At 43.7% G+C, this 17914-nt stretch overlaps 1 protein-coding gene across 2 annotated transcripts in view; it reads right to left on the bottom strand.

Annotated features, from left to right (window-relative positions):
* The window catches only part of DACH2 (dachshund family transcription factor 2), a 652263-nt gene extending 636040 nt beyond the window's left edge, over positions 1-16223 (bottom strand). For both annotated transcript variants that reach the window (XM_075007949.1, XM_075007950.1), the window contains exon 1: positions 15612-16223. In XM_075007949.1, the coding sequence (XP_074864050.1) occupies positions 15612-16111 (500 nt within the window). In that variant the 5' untranslated portion in view covers positions 16112-16223. The remainder of the gene's footprint in view (positions 1-15611) is intronic.
* Between the last annotated feature and the right edge of the window lie 1691 nt (positions 16224-17914).

The raw sequence follows: 17914 nt of genomic DNA, 5'->3' as shown, positions 1-17914 counted from the left end.
TTCAGGCGCTGGTTGAAGCGCTCCTGGCTGGCTGACAGGGGGCCCGTGTAAGGGTGCATGAGCCAGGTCCGGAGGGGGTATGCCGCATCTGCGATGATGCAGAGGGGCATGGTGGTGTCCCCCACAGGGATCTCCCGCTGGGGGATGAAGGTCCCCACCTCCAGCCGGCGGCACAGGCCCGAATTCCGGAATACCCGGGCGTCATGGGTGCTGCCAGGCCAGCCCACATAAATGTCCAGGAAGCGGCCCCAGCTGTCCACCAAGGCCTGGAGGACCACTGAGTGGTAGCCCTTCCTGTTTAAGTAGCGTCCTCCACTGTGCTCTGGGGCACAAATGGGGGTATGGGTCCCATCCAGAGCCCCGAAGCAACTGGGGAAGCCCAGGCTGGCAAACCCCGCGACGACGACATCCGGGTCCCCAAGCCGCACCAGCCTGTGGAGGAGCAGGGCGTTGATGGCGCGGACGACCTGCAGGGGAAGCACATGGGAGACAACCAATGAGGGGTGTGCAGGGTGTGTGTGGCCCTCCCCTGCCAGGGCTCCCCTCCCCTCCCCTCCCCTCCCTTCCCGTCCCAGGGCCCCCCTCCCCTCCCCTCCCAGGGCTGCCTACCCCTCCCCCCATGGGTCCTCTTACCTCCACGAGGACAGCCCCGACGGTGGCCTTGCCCACGCCAAACTGCTGGCCCACGGATCGGTAGCTGTCTGGAGTGGCCAGCTTCCAGACAGCAATGCCGACCCGTTTCTCGAAGCTGAGGGCATGCCGCATGAAGGTGTCCTGGTGCCTCAGTGTGGGGGTGAGCCACTGGCATAGCTCCACAAATGTCTGCCGGCTCCTGCGAAAGTTCTGGAGCCAGTGGTCGTTGTCCCACTCTCCGAGCACCAGCCGCTTCCACCAGTCGGTCCTCGTGGGGTAGCTCCACAGCCAGCGGTGTGTGCAGCGGGGGGGGTGGGGGGCTGCAGGGTTGGGGGTTGCTTCCTCCTCCCCTGGGGGCAGCTCCTCTTCTGTGAATAAAAGGTGGTCAGCTGCCTCCCGCATGGCACCGAGCAGGGCGAGCACTGCTCCTGCAGAGGCGGCTGAGTGGACCTCTGGCTGCTGCTGCTGCTGCTGCTGCTGCTGCTGCTGCTGCTGCTGGGGGTCCATGACTGTCTCACCCGAGGTGTGCGTGTCTATGGCTCTGCAGACCGCGTGCTGTGCAGGCTGAGTGTGTCTGGGAGGGGCCCTTTAAGGGAGCGGCTAGCTGTTGCCCCGGAAGCGCTAGTCCGCCCTGTGACCCTGTCTGAAGCTGTTCCTGGCACCCTTATTTCGATGCGTGCTACTTTGGCATGTAGACGTTCCCCTGCAGCTCCTACTTCGATGTGGTGCTGCCCAACTTCGACGTTGAATGTCGACGGCACCAGCCCTGGAGGACGTGTAGACATTATTCATCGAAATAGCTTATTTTGACGTCGCTACATCGAAATAAGCTATTTCGATGTAGCGTTCACGTGTGAACATAGCCATTATGAGCAAGGAGAGCTCCAACATCTGTGAAGAGGAGCTCCCTTATGAGGACTTTCTTGACCTTAGTTTTGGCCTTGAGTTTTGCCAGGCTGTAGAGAAAGCCATCTAATCTTGTGTGGAGGAACACATAGCTGCATGAGTTTTTCAATGTGCAATTTAGTAGAACTGAGAAGAATAAGCTGAAGAGGGTAGGGGCAAGAACACACCCTTGTTTGACTCCACTGTTCATTATAAAACGTTCTGATGTAGATCCATCATATTGCGCTGAATCTTTCATGTTTTCATTAAAGGATTTTATGAGCTTGAGTAGAGTCAGCGGGACGCCAATCTTGGTTAATTTTCTATATAGTCGTGATCTACTGACTGTGTCAAATGCCTTTGTTAATTCCACAAATGCTATCAATAAGGGCTTTCTTTGTTCTCTATAATTTTTCCTGTAATTGTCAAAGTGAGAAAATCGTACCCATTGTTGACCTGCCAGACCTGAAGCCACACACTGTTTCTGGACAGACTCAACTGGAGAGTTTTTGCAGGCATTTGAGAATGACACAGGCACGGAGCATGGGTGGAGGTGCCTGTCCACATGGCTGCGAGCACCCCGCTGCGTAGCCAGAGGCGCTTCGCAGCACACAGCTGCAGCTATCCCACCATGCGGCGGGAGCTGCTTTGACATGTGCAGCTGGAGGTACCAGCGGCTCCTCTAGGCTGCACCAACGGTAAGTTCTGTACTTACCTGGGGGGTGCTGGAAGCGGTGGGCTGGGCGGGGGGTCAGAAAATGGGGCCAGGACGGAGGGAGCTGCAGGCCAGGAGTTGTTGGGAAAAGGATGGGCCGGGCCAGGCCAGGCCGGAGAGTGGGGAGGGAGCTGAGGAGCATGACTGGAGGCACCTGACCCCATGACTGCGGGCACCCCACTGAGCAGCCGGAGCCACTTCACAGTATGCAGCCGCCTAGCTATGCAGCAGGAGCCACTGTGATGTGTGCAGTTGGAGGTATCAGCAGCTTTGATGTAGGAGGAGGCGGCTCCTCCAGGCTGCACCAGCGGTAAGTCCTCAACCTACCTGTGGGGGTAGGTTAGGCGACTGGGTGGGCATTGGGAGTGGGGTGGGTTGTGGGATGCAGGGGAGCTGTGGGCAGGAGGATGTTGGGAGTGGGTCACAGGGCGCAGGGGGGGCTGTGGGCAGGGGTGTTATGAGTGGGCTGGGCCAGGCCAGGGGTGTGGGCGGGGCTGCAGGCAGAGGGTGTTGGGAAAAGGCCAGGCCAGGGGATGTGGGGGCGGGATTTGCGGGTGGTGGGGAACTCTGCGACAGAGGAGCAGGCGGTGTCGGGTCAGATCGAGCTGGCCTGATCCTCCCTGCCATTTTCCACGTTATTTCTTCTTGCTCACGTGGTTCTCTGTGAGCCTCGAGCAGGGGTCGCAGCAGCAGCGCCAGCAGCCCACGGGTGCTGGCTGGACAGCATGGACCCCCAAACGTCATGGTGAGTGGGTGAGCAGCTTCTGCTCCCTCATTCTGCATGAGATGAGGGTCTGAGATACTTGGGTTCCTGGATTATTTTGATTTGAAAACCAATAAAATAATTTATTAGATGAGCTTTTGTGGGGCAGACCCACTTCAGACCCAGCAGAAGTGGGTATGCCCCACAAAAGCTTAACACCTAACAAATTATTTTGTTACTCTTTCCAGCGCTACATGACTGCGTTTTGGTTTTGTGAAGATACAAACTAACACAGCCACTTCTCTGTGACTATTCACCTAAATGGAATACTTAAGGCTACCGCTACGCTGCGAGATAAATTTAAATGTGATGCAGTTAGTTTGTAAATACCATTAGCTCAATTTAGGGAACACTAATATTGATATCTACAGAACAATTGCCCTAACGAGTAATCTAGGCAAGGTGCTGATAATGATACTGACTGAGAGACTAAGATCGCAGATAGAAGAACATATAGCAGACAAGCAAGCAGGAGTCAGAAAAGGTAGAAATACCATTCAGCAGATATTGGCTCTAAGACTGATAGCAGAAAAACCTCGACAAAAGAACAAAAACATATACACTTGCTTCTTCGATTGTCAAAAGACATTTGACAGTAAAGATTAGAAAGTGACTTCGGCAGTGTTGGTGTCATACAAAGCGGATAGCAGATTGATACGGTTGTTGAAGGATATCAATGACAATGCAGAGGCAGTGGTGAGAACATGCGGTGAGTTGAGAAGTTGGTTTAAAACAAGTAGACGTACGAGACAAGGAGATCCAATATTGCCAAGTATCTTCATCGCACATCTGGAGACAGCGATGGACAAGATCAAGGAAGAGGTAGAAGGGGAATCTGTGCATGGGAAAAGAATTAACAACTTGAGGTTCACGGGTGATATAGTTATCATTGAGGAAGATGAGGAGAAGCTAGCGAAAACAGTGCAGGTGTTAAATGAAGAAGGGGAGTGGTACAGACTGATTATGAACATTGATAATCCAAGCAGCATCACGTCCCAGCTTGCACATGAATGGGGTCAAAGGGAGGAAAAGATTTTCGAGGGCTTGCAGCCACCAGACATACTGTTTCAACTGGCCCCCCACCAAAAATATTTTCAGGGCCTTTCTGCAGCCGAGGGAAAGTCTCCTATGGCAGCTCAGATTTTTGGAGTGTTGCTGCTACCAGGGGGAAGTCACCCCCAGATGCTATGAATTGCGGGGGCTTGCAACCACCCAAGGGGACTACCTCAACTGGCTCCCCACTCAAACCCCTCCCACAGCCCCGGCCACAACAAGGAACCAAGGGCGCTACCTGTTGCCCGGAGGAGCAGTCTCCCCCAGCAGCTATGAATTGAAGGGCCTGACTGCTGCCCAGGGAAAATTATTCAAGCAGCCCTTGAGCCACGGACCCTGCAGCCCACTGAGAAAAAAAAGAGTTTTGGGGACCATGTCAATTGGTCCTCATGGCCATTTCGAAGTTTTGGGCTAGTGTAGATACAGCCTAAATGTTCTGAGGACTGGTGTAATTAAAGAAAGGACATAGTGGGGATACACATATAAAATTATTTCATGAGAAGTCCACAAAATAGATATAATTAAAAAACCTACGTGACGTGTCCTTAAATTACAGGTTTTTGCAAGGGTCCCGAACATAGTTTCTGGAATATTCCTAGCAATCTCTCACACAACTTAATGGAGCAGTGGAGGTGGCTTTTATTTTCTTTCAAGTACATCTATGTCCCTTCACTGAGAATTAACAAACCACATCTCCAAAGTATTCAAATTTTTCATTCCATGTTAAACCTCATTTTTACCTACATTTTTTGTTTGGTAGTTCAGATGTGTTATGTGAGAGGATAGGAAAACTGACCACAGGGGAACTAGGACTGGGAACAAAAAATGACAAGGAACTTTAACAATGTTTGCAAAATTAAGAAGAACACACAAAAAAAAAAGCCAAAAGCACCAGATTTTTTTTCCCTGAGGAACTCAGCTATTCTTGATATTGAGAAATATAGCCACCGCTGCCCCTCCCCACTTCCCTGTTTAGAGTATTAAATGTAAAAGTGGGTTGTTTCTTCTAGAGGAGGAAAAAAGGATTACAGACATTAAGATCTTCATGACATGAAGACTGGAGACATTTCTTCAACTTGGCATGGATATGGCAAGTATTCTACTTGGATACCCTGAAGAGTTTTAGCAATCTAATGAGACAGTGGGATGTGAACTACTAGGTACTGAGCAATGAAAGGAAATATGCATTGATAATGAATGGACTTCAACTCATTCCAATTATAAATGTAACTGACTGCACATATTTTTAAAACTAAATAAACTTGAAACATTTTACTTCTAAAAGTATACATTTTTATGCAGAGAACACTTGCAGCAACTACAGGTTGAACTTCTCTAGTCCAGCACCGGCAGGACCTGACCAGTGCTGAATCAGAGAATTTGCTGAACCGTGGGAGGTCAATATCTAGCAGCATTACCAATAATTTCACTGCTTACTGGGCTCTTAGAAGACATTTAGGAGTAAATTAAAACTAAACAACAGCACAGAACACTAAGAGCCAGGACTGGTGGCTATAAATACACTTTATGGGACCAAGTGAAAGTTGGCCACACCCATGATAGGTGGACATCCAGTTAACTAAAATCATGCCAGACCACAGATGTTGCTGGACCAGAGAGGTTCAACTTATACTGCATTATTTCACTCTATTTGGAGAGGTGCAGAAGGAGAAAAAAAACAGCAAAAATTGCCCCATGCCTCTCCAACAGTGACCAGCACCTGCCCCTTCTGTGATAAGATCTGTGGCTCCAGAATCAGGCTAGTCAGACGTCAATGGACTCACAAATACGAAGGTGACATGAAGACATCCTACTCGTTATAGAGTGACTGCCAACAAGAACAAATTTTAAAACTGACATTTAAAAATACCACTCCATACCAATACTCGGTATTAGACGGCTCTTAATTTCACAAAGATAAACACAAACAACACTGTATTTAGAAGATGATCCCAAACCTTTAGGAGTGGGTCTGTTCTAACCTGAAGTACTATATATAACTTCCATTACTGTTGAGAGTAATGAAACGTAAGCTGAAGGTGAAAGGATCAGTGCTTCCTCTAAGGTGAGTGCTTGGGTAGCCACCCAGGACAAATTCAAATGTCTCCCAGCTGATTAACAGACCACCCACAGACAGAACCATGTGTTTCTACTGGTGGTGCACATCCGTATAGGCACGTCGACAAAATTCATTCATAAACAAAATGTATAGAAAAATTAGAGGGAAAGGATCTCAAAATATTTAAAATTTTCACTGGGTTTGCCGACGCAAAATGTCAGAGAAATTATTCAGATTAAGAAGGACAGCAAGTCATCTGAATTGCTTGATAAAGATGGCAAAATCTACATTATGTATCTGTATAGGCTGTATTTACAAAATGTAAAACAAGTTCATATTTTATCTCGCTATTTGGCAAAATACTCAAGACGGCAATCCTTTATTTAACAGTGCCACCAGAAACCTTCACATTAAAAATTTAATTAATTGATTAACAGCCTTAGGCTGCATCTGTAATGTTTCACAAGTATAATATTACTACCTATCTTGAGTTTTATATATGAATAAATTGTTACAGATCCATTAATAAAGACTAAGACAGTAAAAACAGCGTCTATGGTGATATTACCATACCGTGAAGACAAGCAAAAAGAGACTTTGTTCTAAATAACTAAATACTTGGAATCTAGCATACCGCTGCAAGCTATAATGGTTATAACTGCTAATCCAATACACCTTTTATACAAACCCATAAACACACGAGTGGAAAAATAGCACAGATGTTCATCTCTAATGCAATTTCCATTCAATTTCCTAAGTGCGGTCCCTGTGTGCAAACTAGCTTAACATTATGTTTAGCTTGCAAATTCTTTTAATAAATAATGAGTGCAATAAAACTAGTAGATCAATGGCAAGCTGAGAAATCATAAAAAAAAGCCTTTTGTGTTCAGGTTTTTACCGATTTCAAACTTTAATCCAGAGACTGATCAATATTGCTTTTTCTTTTTAACCTATCACATAAATAGCAGATATCTAGTAGCAGCATTTAAGCTACATTTAGGCTATCAGCTGCCAGAAACTTGATAAGATCATCAGCCACAATTTCAACTGAACATTTTCAACCTTAATGTACACACTCTATTATACACTTGTAAACAGAAGACTTGTTTAAAAATCACTGGACAACAATAAAATTGGTGCTACTCATTTGTTTTAGTTCTTTGTACTTTTGGAAAGGTAGGCAGTATATATAACTGAATCAAGGAGGCTCAGACAATACATTAACAAGCAAAACAGGCTTAAGAAATCAAAACAATGTATTGAAATAGGAAATATAATCTCCTTAAACTTGCTTGTGACAGTAAAGTTTACATACATGAACACACATACAAAAAAAGGCAAGCTAGCTAGGTCACCAAAGAAGAGAGAAATGTATGTGAATAAAAAAGTTGCATTACGATTGGTACCCTGGAACATTACAGAGCAGGCTACAAAGTGCACTACTTAATAGATGTCAATGTTTCTAATTCACAGGCTGTAGACTGAGAGCAAAAACGCCTATTACCAAGTCACTTTGGGTAACCATTCTTTACCAAAAGGGAATCAAGATCAAAAGTGCACTACCCTCAGGGACAATTCTAATATCAAGCAGGATAAACCTAAATCACTGAGAATCATTACATACTAGTGTGCTTGTTGTACTTGATAATTCATGTTTAACTGTAACATTAAAAAAAAATCTTGCTTTAATTTACCCTGAAAGAAAAATGTCATATTGTAACATACTTTTCAAAACAAATCTACAGAACCTCAACCTGTGGCTGCCTATAAATTGCCATTTGTGCATTTTATTATTAGTAATTTTTTATTCTTGTTGCCATTTCAGATTTTTTATTATCATCATTATTAGAGTACTTTAAACAAAAGGCTATTAAAAATTGTGCTCTCTCTTCTTACATAAATTTTATTAAACTGAAGAATAATCTGCCAAAAAAAAAAAAAGAAAGAATCTTGACAGGTGCCTTATTCTTTAGATCAGTATCTAAGATTTAAAGATATATATTTTTGTTCATTATTTTAAATATCATAAAATTATAGTAATACAAGAATATGCAGCAGAAAGAATCAATTTCCTGAGTTCAGTGAAAGAAAGATCAGGCCCAAAATTATTTATGGTACATTAAAAAAATACATGTACAAGTCAATTCTTTCCTTGATACTTAGCAAACTTATTTGCAGAAAGGAAATCAAATGAAGATTTTAGCATTAGGAACCAAGTCTAAAGGTAAAAGCGCATATAGTAGCAATATCTATTAAGTATCAGAGGGGTAGCTGAGTTAGTCTATATCTTCAAAAACAACAAGAAGTCCTGTGGCACTTTATAAATTAACAGATATTTGGAGCACAAGCTTTCATGGGCAAAGACCATTTGATGAAGCAGGTCTTTGCCCACAAAAGCTTATGCTCCAAAATATATGTTAGTCTATAAGGTGCCAGAGCACTTCTTGTAATATCTACTTAAAAGTTCTTATCTAGCCCTTATTCTGGCAATCCTTTACTGATCTCAAGGCAAAGCTCACTTTCGAAAAATCTAAATATGACCTTATGACTAGGCCTTTTAATCAGGGTTAAGACAAACCATTCTGGATCATTAAATTTCCAATTTGCAAAATTTGTTCATCTGGGATCTAACATCTATAGCATTCCCTACCTAACTGTTATAAAATATTTCAAAGTGAACCATCATCTCTCATGTTAAAGTTATACACTAAGCTGTACAATTCTCTGACATAAGGATCTTTTGCTCTGCGCCACAACTGTACTGAAGATCATTACAGTTTACCTTTTAAAAAGCACATTCATCTACCGCAGAGAATCCTTTATTCTTCATGTGTAACTTCATGAATGTAGAACTGGTCCCTCCGGGAAGCTTTATAAGTGTAATGTCATACCACATATTAATATATTGGATAAATAAAGGTACATGTTAAAGCTGTTGGTTATTTGCATATACTGCATATTTATATTATACACTGTGTCCTTTATCAAACTGAAACTGCAGTAGAAAAAATACTCAGACCACAAACATAAATTTACAACAGATGTTTTTTCCAAAATATCCTCAAAGGCTTAATGGAGAGTAAATAGTTCTTAAAATACATGTATTTTACATGATTACTCATTTATAAAAATATAATAGAAGATATAGAAAGGAAAAGCTCAACTGAGAGATTAGATGGGAGCATCTCACAGGGCTTACAACAAATCACAAGATATCAATTTACCTATTAAAGAAAAAAACAAGGAAGGCCAGCCACTAAAAGATAACATAATACCAGTAAAAATTTTGTTTAATGTAGTTGTGAAATAAAGTGTGATAACAAGGAACTTTTATACTGAACATAAGTGCTTTTAGAACTTCAAATATTAAGTCACAGACAGACTATCCTAATCTATTTTATTCTGCCTGATCCATGGATTCTACTCCAAGATAGTGGATTTCTCCAAGATAGTGCATACCTGACCGCGGATCAGAAAAACTCAGATAAATAAGTTTGTAAATATTTTCAGCAATAAGTGATGAAATAATGGAAGCACAACGCACAAGTTGTTTCTCTTCTACATAAGACAACTGCATTAAATCCAAAAGGAATGTATTAGTAAGGATTAAAAAATTAATTCAATCCTCTAATGAATTTGGATACAATTATATTCTACTTATGGCAATACTTCCCATGTATCCCAGTCATGTATTACTTATTTTGATCATTCTTGTTACAATCAAATATTCACATTGAAAAAATGGGTACACTATTAAAAAGCTATTTTACATTTATATTTTAATACTGATTTCTACCATTTTGCAATAATACATAATTCAGTATGAAATTATATTTGTTTAATTTTGTATTACAGGCTTATCAGGGGGTTAATATTTTCCACAGATTAATCCTTTTATTAAGTTTAGATATTTACCCTGACAAAAGATAATTTAGCTATTTTAACAGAACTGAAAAAAGGGGATACCGCCACTTTAAAAGCTTCAATCTCTTTGACATTGCTGGCAGTGTATGGGAACATTAATGCATCTGTCATGATAACAAGCTAAGAATAACATCTAGACATCAAACCGAGCAGAGAATCCATCTGAAGTGATTCATTCAGATCTGTCTCATTGATTTATTAAACACAGGGCAACATCTGCAGCCTCACAGAGCCGCCTGGCAAAATTAATGCAAGATCAATTCAAATGGAAAAAAGTGCAAAAGAGATAAATCAAAACACAATTTGCATGCAGTTCCACAATCAGGCTTATTGGGTGCAAATGCTCTATTTCTTTCCCAAAGCAAATGAGTTTAAATGTTATTTTATCTTTTTAGAATTGTGTGATTTGAAGTGACAGTGAAGAGTTCTGCAGGTTGAGATGGTGAAAAGGGAAAAGGAGAAGAAATGCTTGCAAAGACCTTTTGAATATGCAACAAGAATATCATTAATACCTAATTGTTTTGCTTTTTTTGTCTTTTCTCCAGAAACACAGTATTTTCAATCTGAAGAAGTTACACTAGAAAATTTAAACAAACATAGACAGGAAAACTGCTAAATGTTCAGCTTTTAGAAAAAGACCACTATTCTACAGACAGAAAGCTTTACTGCAATTGGAAAAGTACAAAAAAAAAAAAAAGATGGTGGTTTCTTCAGATCAGATACTGCCAATAAGAAGTATTTTTACTATATGCCAAGGATTTTGAAACCAATAAGAGAAGTACAACACGTTCAAAGTTCATCTTAGTTATTTTTCCAAAAGGTATCAAGAGTTGGAAAAAAGATCTTTCTGCATCCTGATGAAGTCCACTCTACACAAGCAAAAACCCTCAATAAAACATTTGAAGTACAGATCCCCATCACAAAAGAAAAAGAAAACAGAAAATTGCCTATTTTTGTTTTAATACAACACCACCTCCTAAACTAACAAGTTTCGGCAAGTATGAATTAACACTATATATTTACTTAGGCAAAGACAAAGTAGTTTATGGAAGTTCAAGTGTACATTTAAAATCAATATATACATGGGAAGCTCTGTGCATCCAGGCACATGACTGGATTGCTTTAATTATAATCTTGACATCATTCTTCTAATAAAAGACAGAGCATTGTTGACTATTGGGCTGCTTTTAACAGACAACAAGGCTAGACCCTTCTTATGCCACGAAATAAAATGTCTGCATTTACGTCACAGATTCATTTCTAAAATCTTTAATTGTTTGTGAATAAGCTAAAGTAATAAAAAATATCATCTAAACAAAACAGTTTAAATTCATCACAGAAAAAAAGCCATGTGCTGCCCGCAGCCCTGTTCACCTGAAAACACTTTGTCATGTGAGATATTTTACTGTATGCTCACCAGATATTCTAGAGAAATACTAATATGACAGACTACAGCATTCATTGAATGCAAAATGTCCAGACGAATGTTATCAAAATATTATGTGTGTCGGTTATTAATTATCCATATGTAATTGTGATTTTAAGGGTCTATTATATAGTGTTGAAATAAATGTTCTTACTCTAGTTATATATTAAGTTGTCGTAATACAGCTACATTATACATCTTTTGCCTTTAAATATGAGAATCAACTTTATAAAGCTATAGTTAGAATTAATCAGGTGTTTTCTGATTTCAGTAATCTTTCAAAATACCACAATGTTTTTTTATTAGGCTGTATAAAAAAACTAACTCATTCTTGAAGTTGCTACTTACAATGGATTGACTTACGAAAAGGTTAAGGGTCTATTACACAGTGTTGTATGTGTTCTTACTGTAGTTATATATTAAGTTAAATATTTCATGGTTCCTAAAAATAAAGTATATAACACTGGCTAATGACAACTATGACTAAGAACGCTATTGGGGGGGTGGGGAGTGTTACAACATCCTATTTATACCATACAAAAAACCTCACATAGCTTGGGTCCAAACAAATCACAAAACACGAATGCTATATGTATTAAATGGAAGCATACTAAAATTTTCATCTGTAGATGCATTTCTCTATAGTTCTTAATTGAGCTTGGGTACAGAGCTCTTAAGAAAATATTGTGTCAGAGAGTAAGTGTGAGAAAAGAGTTAAATACGCCCATTCTTTGACAATGCGATAATATAGGTTAATCATTCTGATACAAAAGTAAAAAATGCAAAGCTAGAAACAATCAAAAAATAGTAATATAGAAAGAAAAGAAAAGTTAATCTATGAGATTTCTAATTACTCTGCCAGCAGCTTGAATCTTATTCTGCATTTGACCATTATTTTAAATAAAAAATATTTAATAATCTGCTAAAAATTGTTTTTGTAACTTGGAGTAAGAAAGGAATGTACATTTTGGAATTGCAGTGCTTAAGTAATGTGCTAGAAAAACATCTTCAAAAATTTTTTTCTAATTTTTCAGTGATATCACAGCCTTTCCTAACTTTACCTCCTAGGTATAGGAATATAACATTTTTACACTGTATGACAAAAGGCAGTTAAAATCTATTATGTAATACATAGAATGTGTATAGTAGTGTCCAGGATTTGTCACATTTCGTAAGAAAGGAGAACTCCATTACGAACGACCATTTATCTATTTTTATCGGGTATTTTTGGACATGAAATAGACAGGGGCTGATCAATAATAATTTGATTGGCAAACTTAGTGTCAGGTTAAGCATTTCAAATTAGTTAATATATTACAATTAAAGTTGAATGACTGCAACTTAACAGTAGTAAGATAAATCATTGGAAAAAAGTTTGTTTCACGTGTGCTCTCAATCGCTATTGCAAACTACACGTGTAGATCTGAATGCAAAATATTTTGATAGCAATGAATTTCTTTAGAGATACTGGTACTTTCAAAGAAAAGAAAAGAACACTGCTTATAAACAGAGTGCTTGTCAGTAGTGATGTTAAATGTGAATTTATATTCAAAAATATCTTGATAGCAATCATCCCTAAACTGATGAAGATAAATTTGGGGTTAGGGCTTATACAAATACAGTTTCTTATATATAATCTTTTAAATGAACAGTTTATTTTGCCCTCGGACAGGTATGTTCCTTATTTCAGTCCTGTTGCCCTCTGGTCTCTAATACCCTCCAATAACCTAGCCACCTTTCTGTCTGCATCTCTTGCCTCTTTTGGCTGCATCTTTCAAAACCTTCTACAGCAACTCTCAGCTCCTCTGCTCACATTTACAGCTACTCTGCCCTTGTCTCTCAACCCCTCTTTGAATATCTTACCCTCTGTCCCAATGCCCGCCATGTGAGTTTGGTGACAAACAAACTGAAATAAATACTTGTTTAAATCTTTTTTGCATCGCACACCATTTTTTGTCAACATGCACCTATCTTCAAATCATGCGCGTAATGGGACTGTATCATCCATTCAGTTGTCTGCAATTACTTATTTATACTAATCAATGTGGTAATTCTGTGTGCATTGAACAAAAATGTGGTTCTGAGATCAACTTGAAAGTCAAATTTCAGAAACATGTTATTTAATAGTTTGCGTACCAAGATTTTGTGATTATTTTGCAAAAAGCCAAAGGTATTTTAAGTGCTACGTATGCTAAAGGTCCTTGTGGAATTTTGTTCCCATCTTTTTCATATGCGGTGGTCACAAAGCTCGCTTATACATCAAAACCTTGATGTGGCAGTAGCTGTGATGTCACCGAGGAGTACTTGTTGAAATAAATGGGCAGCAGAAGAAACTGAAAGTAAGCAAGAAGAATACAATTCATGTAGACAGAGGCAAGAATGGAATTGAAGGTTCTCTGAAACGTCACCTTTATCACTGAGAAAAAGGGGTAAGATAAGAATTCAAAAAATTGCCATACAAGAACCAAAAGCCCAAACCTGCTCTTGTTTAAGTCAAAGGCAATGGAAGCAGGATCAGACCCCAAATAAGCGAAACAGGACTTGAAATTTCATCATGTACATTCATTTATTTAAAATATGAAACTATTGTATAGCAGAGTTTAAGTGTTAAGAACTAACCATCTGTTTTCTAACACAGAAAGTTAACTTTTCTCTGATGTAAGTCACCCCAGGCCTAAACAAATACTTGTCAACAGTATATGCAAAGATACAGTGTCTTGCTAAGAGAGAAAGATAAGTCTGAGGGGTTTTCCTCAGAAATTGATGAATGTTAACTCCAGATGATATCCAATAGTTTCTCCATAGAATTTACCCCTTCCTACTACATATTTCTAAGCCCAGGGAGATTTTTTTTGTTTGGGTTTTTTTTTTGTTTATGAGATCATTATCATATCTAAAGCAAGAACTATGAGGTCACAAACAAGGATTATGACCCCCATGTATGAAGAACACAGCAGGGATCTTCCCCGAATACAAACAGCATTGGGTTTAGCCATTTAAGCACAGTAGGAGAAGGGATATAACAATAGTAAAACCTCTTTGATTAAATAATGTATCATTATTCTAGAGTTATACCAAGCAACAGTTTTTTTCTGTAAACTACCCATATACTTTGCAGGCACACACTGAACAGCTTCAATGGCTGTCCTTATTTGCCAGATCGATGATTACTGTGTCACATGTTCACAACCCAGACAATTAGAAATCATGTTTTATTTACAGAAAACATAGATGGCTAAGAACTTAAAGCAAAAATTATGCATTCCTTTTTAAGTAGATATTTGAAAGATGATCCAGAAATTGTATTTATGAGAAAGGGAAAAATGATTTCATACAATTTCCCAAATTCTCCCACTGAGTGCAGCTACCAGCCACACAGGCTCAATAAAGGTGAGGAAAAAAGTTCAACACTTAAAAGTTTTATGCACTCAGCAACACCAAATCACTTCTCCTTCCCTAGAACAGATAAGATACAATTTATTGCCTCCTTTTAACCATCTAACAATCCCTTCTGGCAGCCTTCATCACAAAGCGCACTGCACATGCTCTTACTGCTGCTGCAGTTAGTGAGTGAGTTAAGGTGACCATACGGTCCAGAAAACTTGTCTAAAAGTTTGCGAAAGTGAAGGGCGCGTTCTCCTACCACTTCCCCATTCCCAACCTGGCTATTCACGGCTCTCTGCTTCTAAAGCCTTGCTCCTGGTGCATCCTCCAGCTCCACCCGCTCCAAAACCACCATCACAAGCTAAGCCGCAGTTTGCACGTTATCCACAGCCCGCCCCACACAGCCGTGCAGCGGAGCCCCACCATTCCGCCTGGCTGGGCGCCCAACGCCTCAGGGCGGCACCTTGCAAGGCGCGCTAGGGAGCGCTCCTTCCGAGAGTGGGAGGAAGGCTACGAGCCCGGCAGAGAGAGCTGGGCAGCGGGCTCCGTGCGCTGTTTACAGAGCAGAACCTCCAAGCTCGCCTGCCACTAGCCGCTCATCAGCCACCCCAGGCGGGGGACACCCGCGGGAGCACGTTGCCCCGGAGCGGGCGCGCCTCTGCCCAGCGGCGGTCCGCCCGGCACCCACCCCGCTGGGGGAGGCCCAGCACTCCCGCGCCCTCGGCCAGCGGGCGGCCCGCGCGGCGTGACAGCGAAGTGCGCGGCTCACCTGGCGTTGGTGCAGTCGTTGTACAAAGTTTCGAAGTCCTTCCTGGTGATGAGCTTGCAGCGGTTCACGCCGGGCTGGATGGCCCCCAGCCCCCGCAGGATGCGGACCTGCTCCACCGTGCACACCACGGGCGATATATCCAGCCGCTTCAGCTTGGTGTAGACCGTGTGCAGCCCCCCCACCAGGTGCTTGAGGAAGAGGTCGAAGACCTGCGGCAGGCAGATCAGCTCCTGCCCCTCCACCAGGAACGACGCCACCTTCACCCCGTGCAGATCGACCATCTTACACTCGCTGCTGCCGCCCCCTGCGCCGCCGGCGCCCGCGCCGCTGGAAGCCAGGAAGCTGTTGACCAGGCTGTTGGTGAGCCGGGGGGACTCGGAGGGGCTGGGGGAGTAGAGGGGGTCTGCCCGGAACAAGCCCCCGGGGCCCCCCACGCCGCCGCCGCCGCTGGCGCTGCTGGCAGTGGCCGAGATGAGGGGCGGCGCGGAGGAGACAGCCATGGTCACTCGGCCGCCTCGGCCCCGCGCTCCCTCCACAACTCTGCGCAGCGCGACCCGACTCTCCCGCTCGCGCGGCAGCCGCCCGCCCGCTCGCTCGCTCCCTAGCTCGGGGCCCTCCCCACCTCCAGCGGGGAGGGGGCGGGGAAGAGTGACAGCCCCCTCCAGCCAATGCGCCCGGCCCTCAGCGAGCGTGGCCGGCTAGTGGCTGCTTGCGGGGGAGCTGGGGCTGCTGCCGCGGAGAAGGCGGGGGGGGGCGGTGGGGCGGGCTCTGCCTGCACCTCTTCCCACCCCTGCCGCGCCCGCTCAGCGCGGGGACCAGCTGCCCACTGTCACCTGCGGCCGCGGCAGCCGCTTCCCTCCCCGCCCCGAGTGCAGGCGCGGGGGCTGCCACCTGCCCGGGCTCCGGCCCTCTGCTGCGGGCAACAGAAGCCGGCAGGGGATGTCTCCGCGCACCGCCAGCCCGCGGCCCGGTCCTGCTGCCGGGGCAGCCGCTGATGTTTTACGTTGTCGCTGAGTGAAAGCAACTTTAGCGCACGGCCGCACGTGTTCGCCCCGCCGCCCTCTCGTCCCCTTCCTTCCCCCAGAGTTGGGGTGGGCGGGGGGCCCTGCTCCCGCAGCCTGCCCTCTGGCCACCCCTGCGGCTCGCTGCGCCCGTCTGGCATGGACCCCAGCCGTCCCCTTTCCACAGCCCCTTCCCAGCGAGACACCAGGGTCCGATCGAGGCACTTGGTCTTATGTGCAACGATCCCTCGAGCACCCCCACAAAGTGCCGCGAGATTTCACGCCTGCCACCGAGTGACTCTGTGCCCCACTCCCCACCCCATGTTGCATGGCTCCATTGGGGATCCCCTCTCCCGCACCGCCTGGCGCCACGCAGGCCATTCCCCTGCTTTAAGCCAGGCAGTCACTTGTCCAAGGTTTGTCCCTGTCCTACACTAAGGTCAAACTAGACGTGGTTCTGCCTGGTACCATTGTCCTCACCCACAACTATTTCAGATTTGGGGACAAATCATACCGTCAAATGAGTGGCACTGGTATGGGCACCCGCATGGCCCCACAGTATACCAACATTTTTATGGCTGACCTGGAACAACGCTTCCTCAGTTCTCGTTCACTAGCGCCCCTCCTCTACCTGCACTACAGTGATGACACCTTCATCATCGGGACCCATGGGAAGGAGGCTTTTGAAGAGTTCCACTGTGATTTCAACAGCTTCCACCCTATCAACTTTAGCCTGGACCAGTCCACACAAGAAATTCACTTCCTGGACACTACTGTGCAGATAAGCGACAGTCACATAAATACCACCCTATACCAAAAACCGAAGGACCGCTATGCTTATCTACATGCCTCCAGCTTCCATTCAGGGCATACAGCCAGGCACAAAGGTACGACCATATTTGCTCTGATCCATCAGAAAAGAGACAAACATCTACAAGACCTTTACCAAGCTTTCCTCAAACTACAATACCCACCTAAGGAAGTAAGGAAACAGATTGATAGAGCCAGATGGGTACCGAGAAGCCACCTGCTACAAGACAGGCCTCGCAAGGAAAACAAGAGAACACCACTGACCATCACATACAGCCCCCACCTAAGGCCTCTCCAGCGCATCATCAGTGATCTGCAACCCATCCTGAACAATGATCTTTCACTCTCACAGACCTTGGGAGGCAGGCTTGTCCTCACCTATAGACAGCCTGCCAACCTTAAACAAATCCTCACCAGCCACTACAAATCACAAACCAGTGACTCTAGATCTGGAACCACCCCCTGCAACAGTCCTCACTGCCAACTCTGCTC

The sequence above is a fragment of the Carettochelys insculpta genome, chromosome 13, assembly GCF_033958435.1.
Source record: "Carettochelys insculpta isolate YL-2023 chromosome 13, ASM3395843v1, whole genome shotgun sequence".
In the NCBI taxonomy this organism is placed as follows: domain Eukaryota; kingdom Metazoa; phylum Chordata; order Testudines; family Carettochelyidae; genus Carettochelys; species Carettochelys insculpta.
Note: the sequence above shows the minus strand (reverse complement) of the source record. Positions and strands in the feature narration are given on the sequence as shown.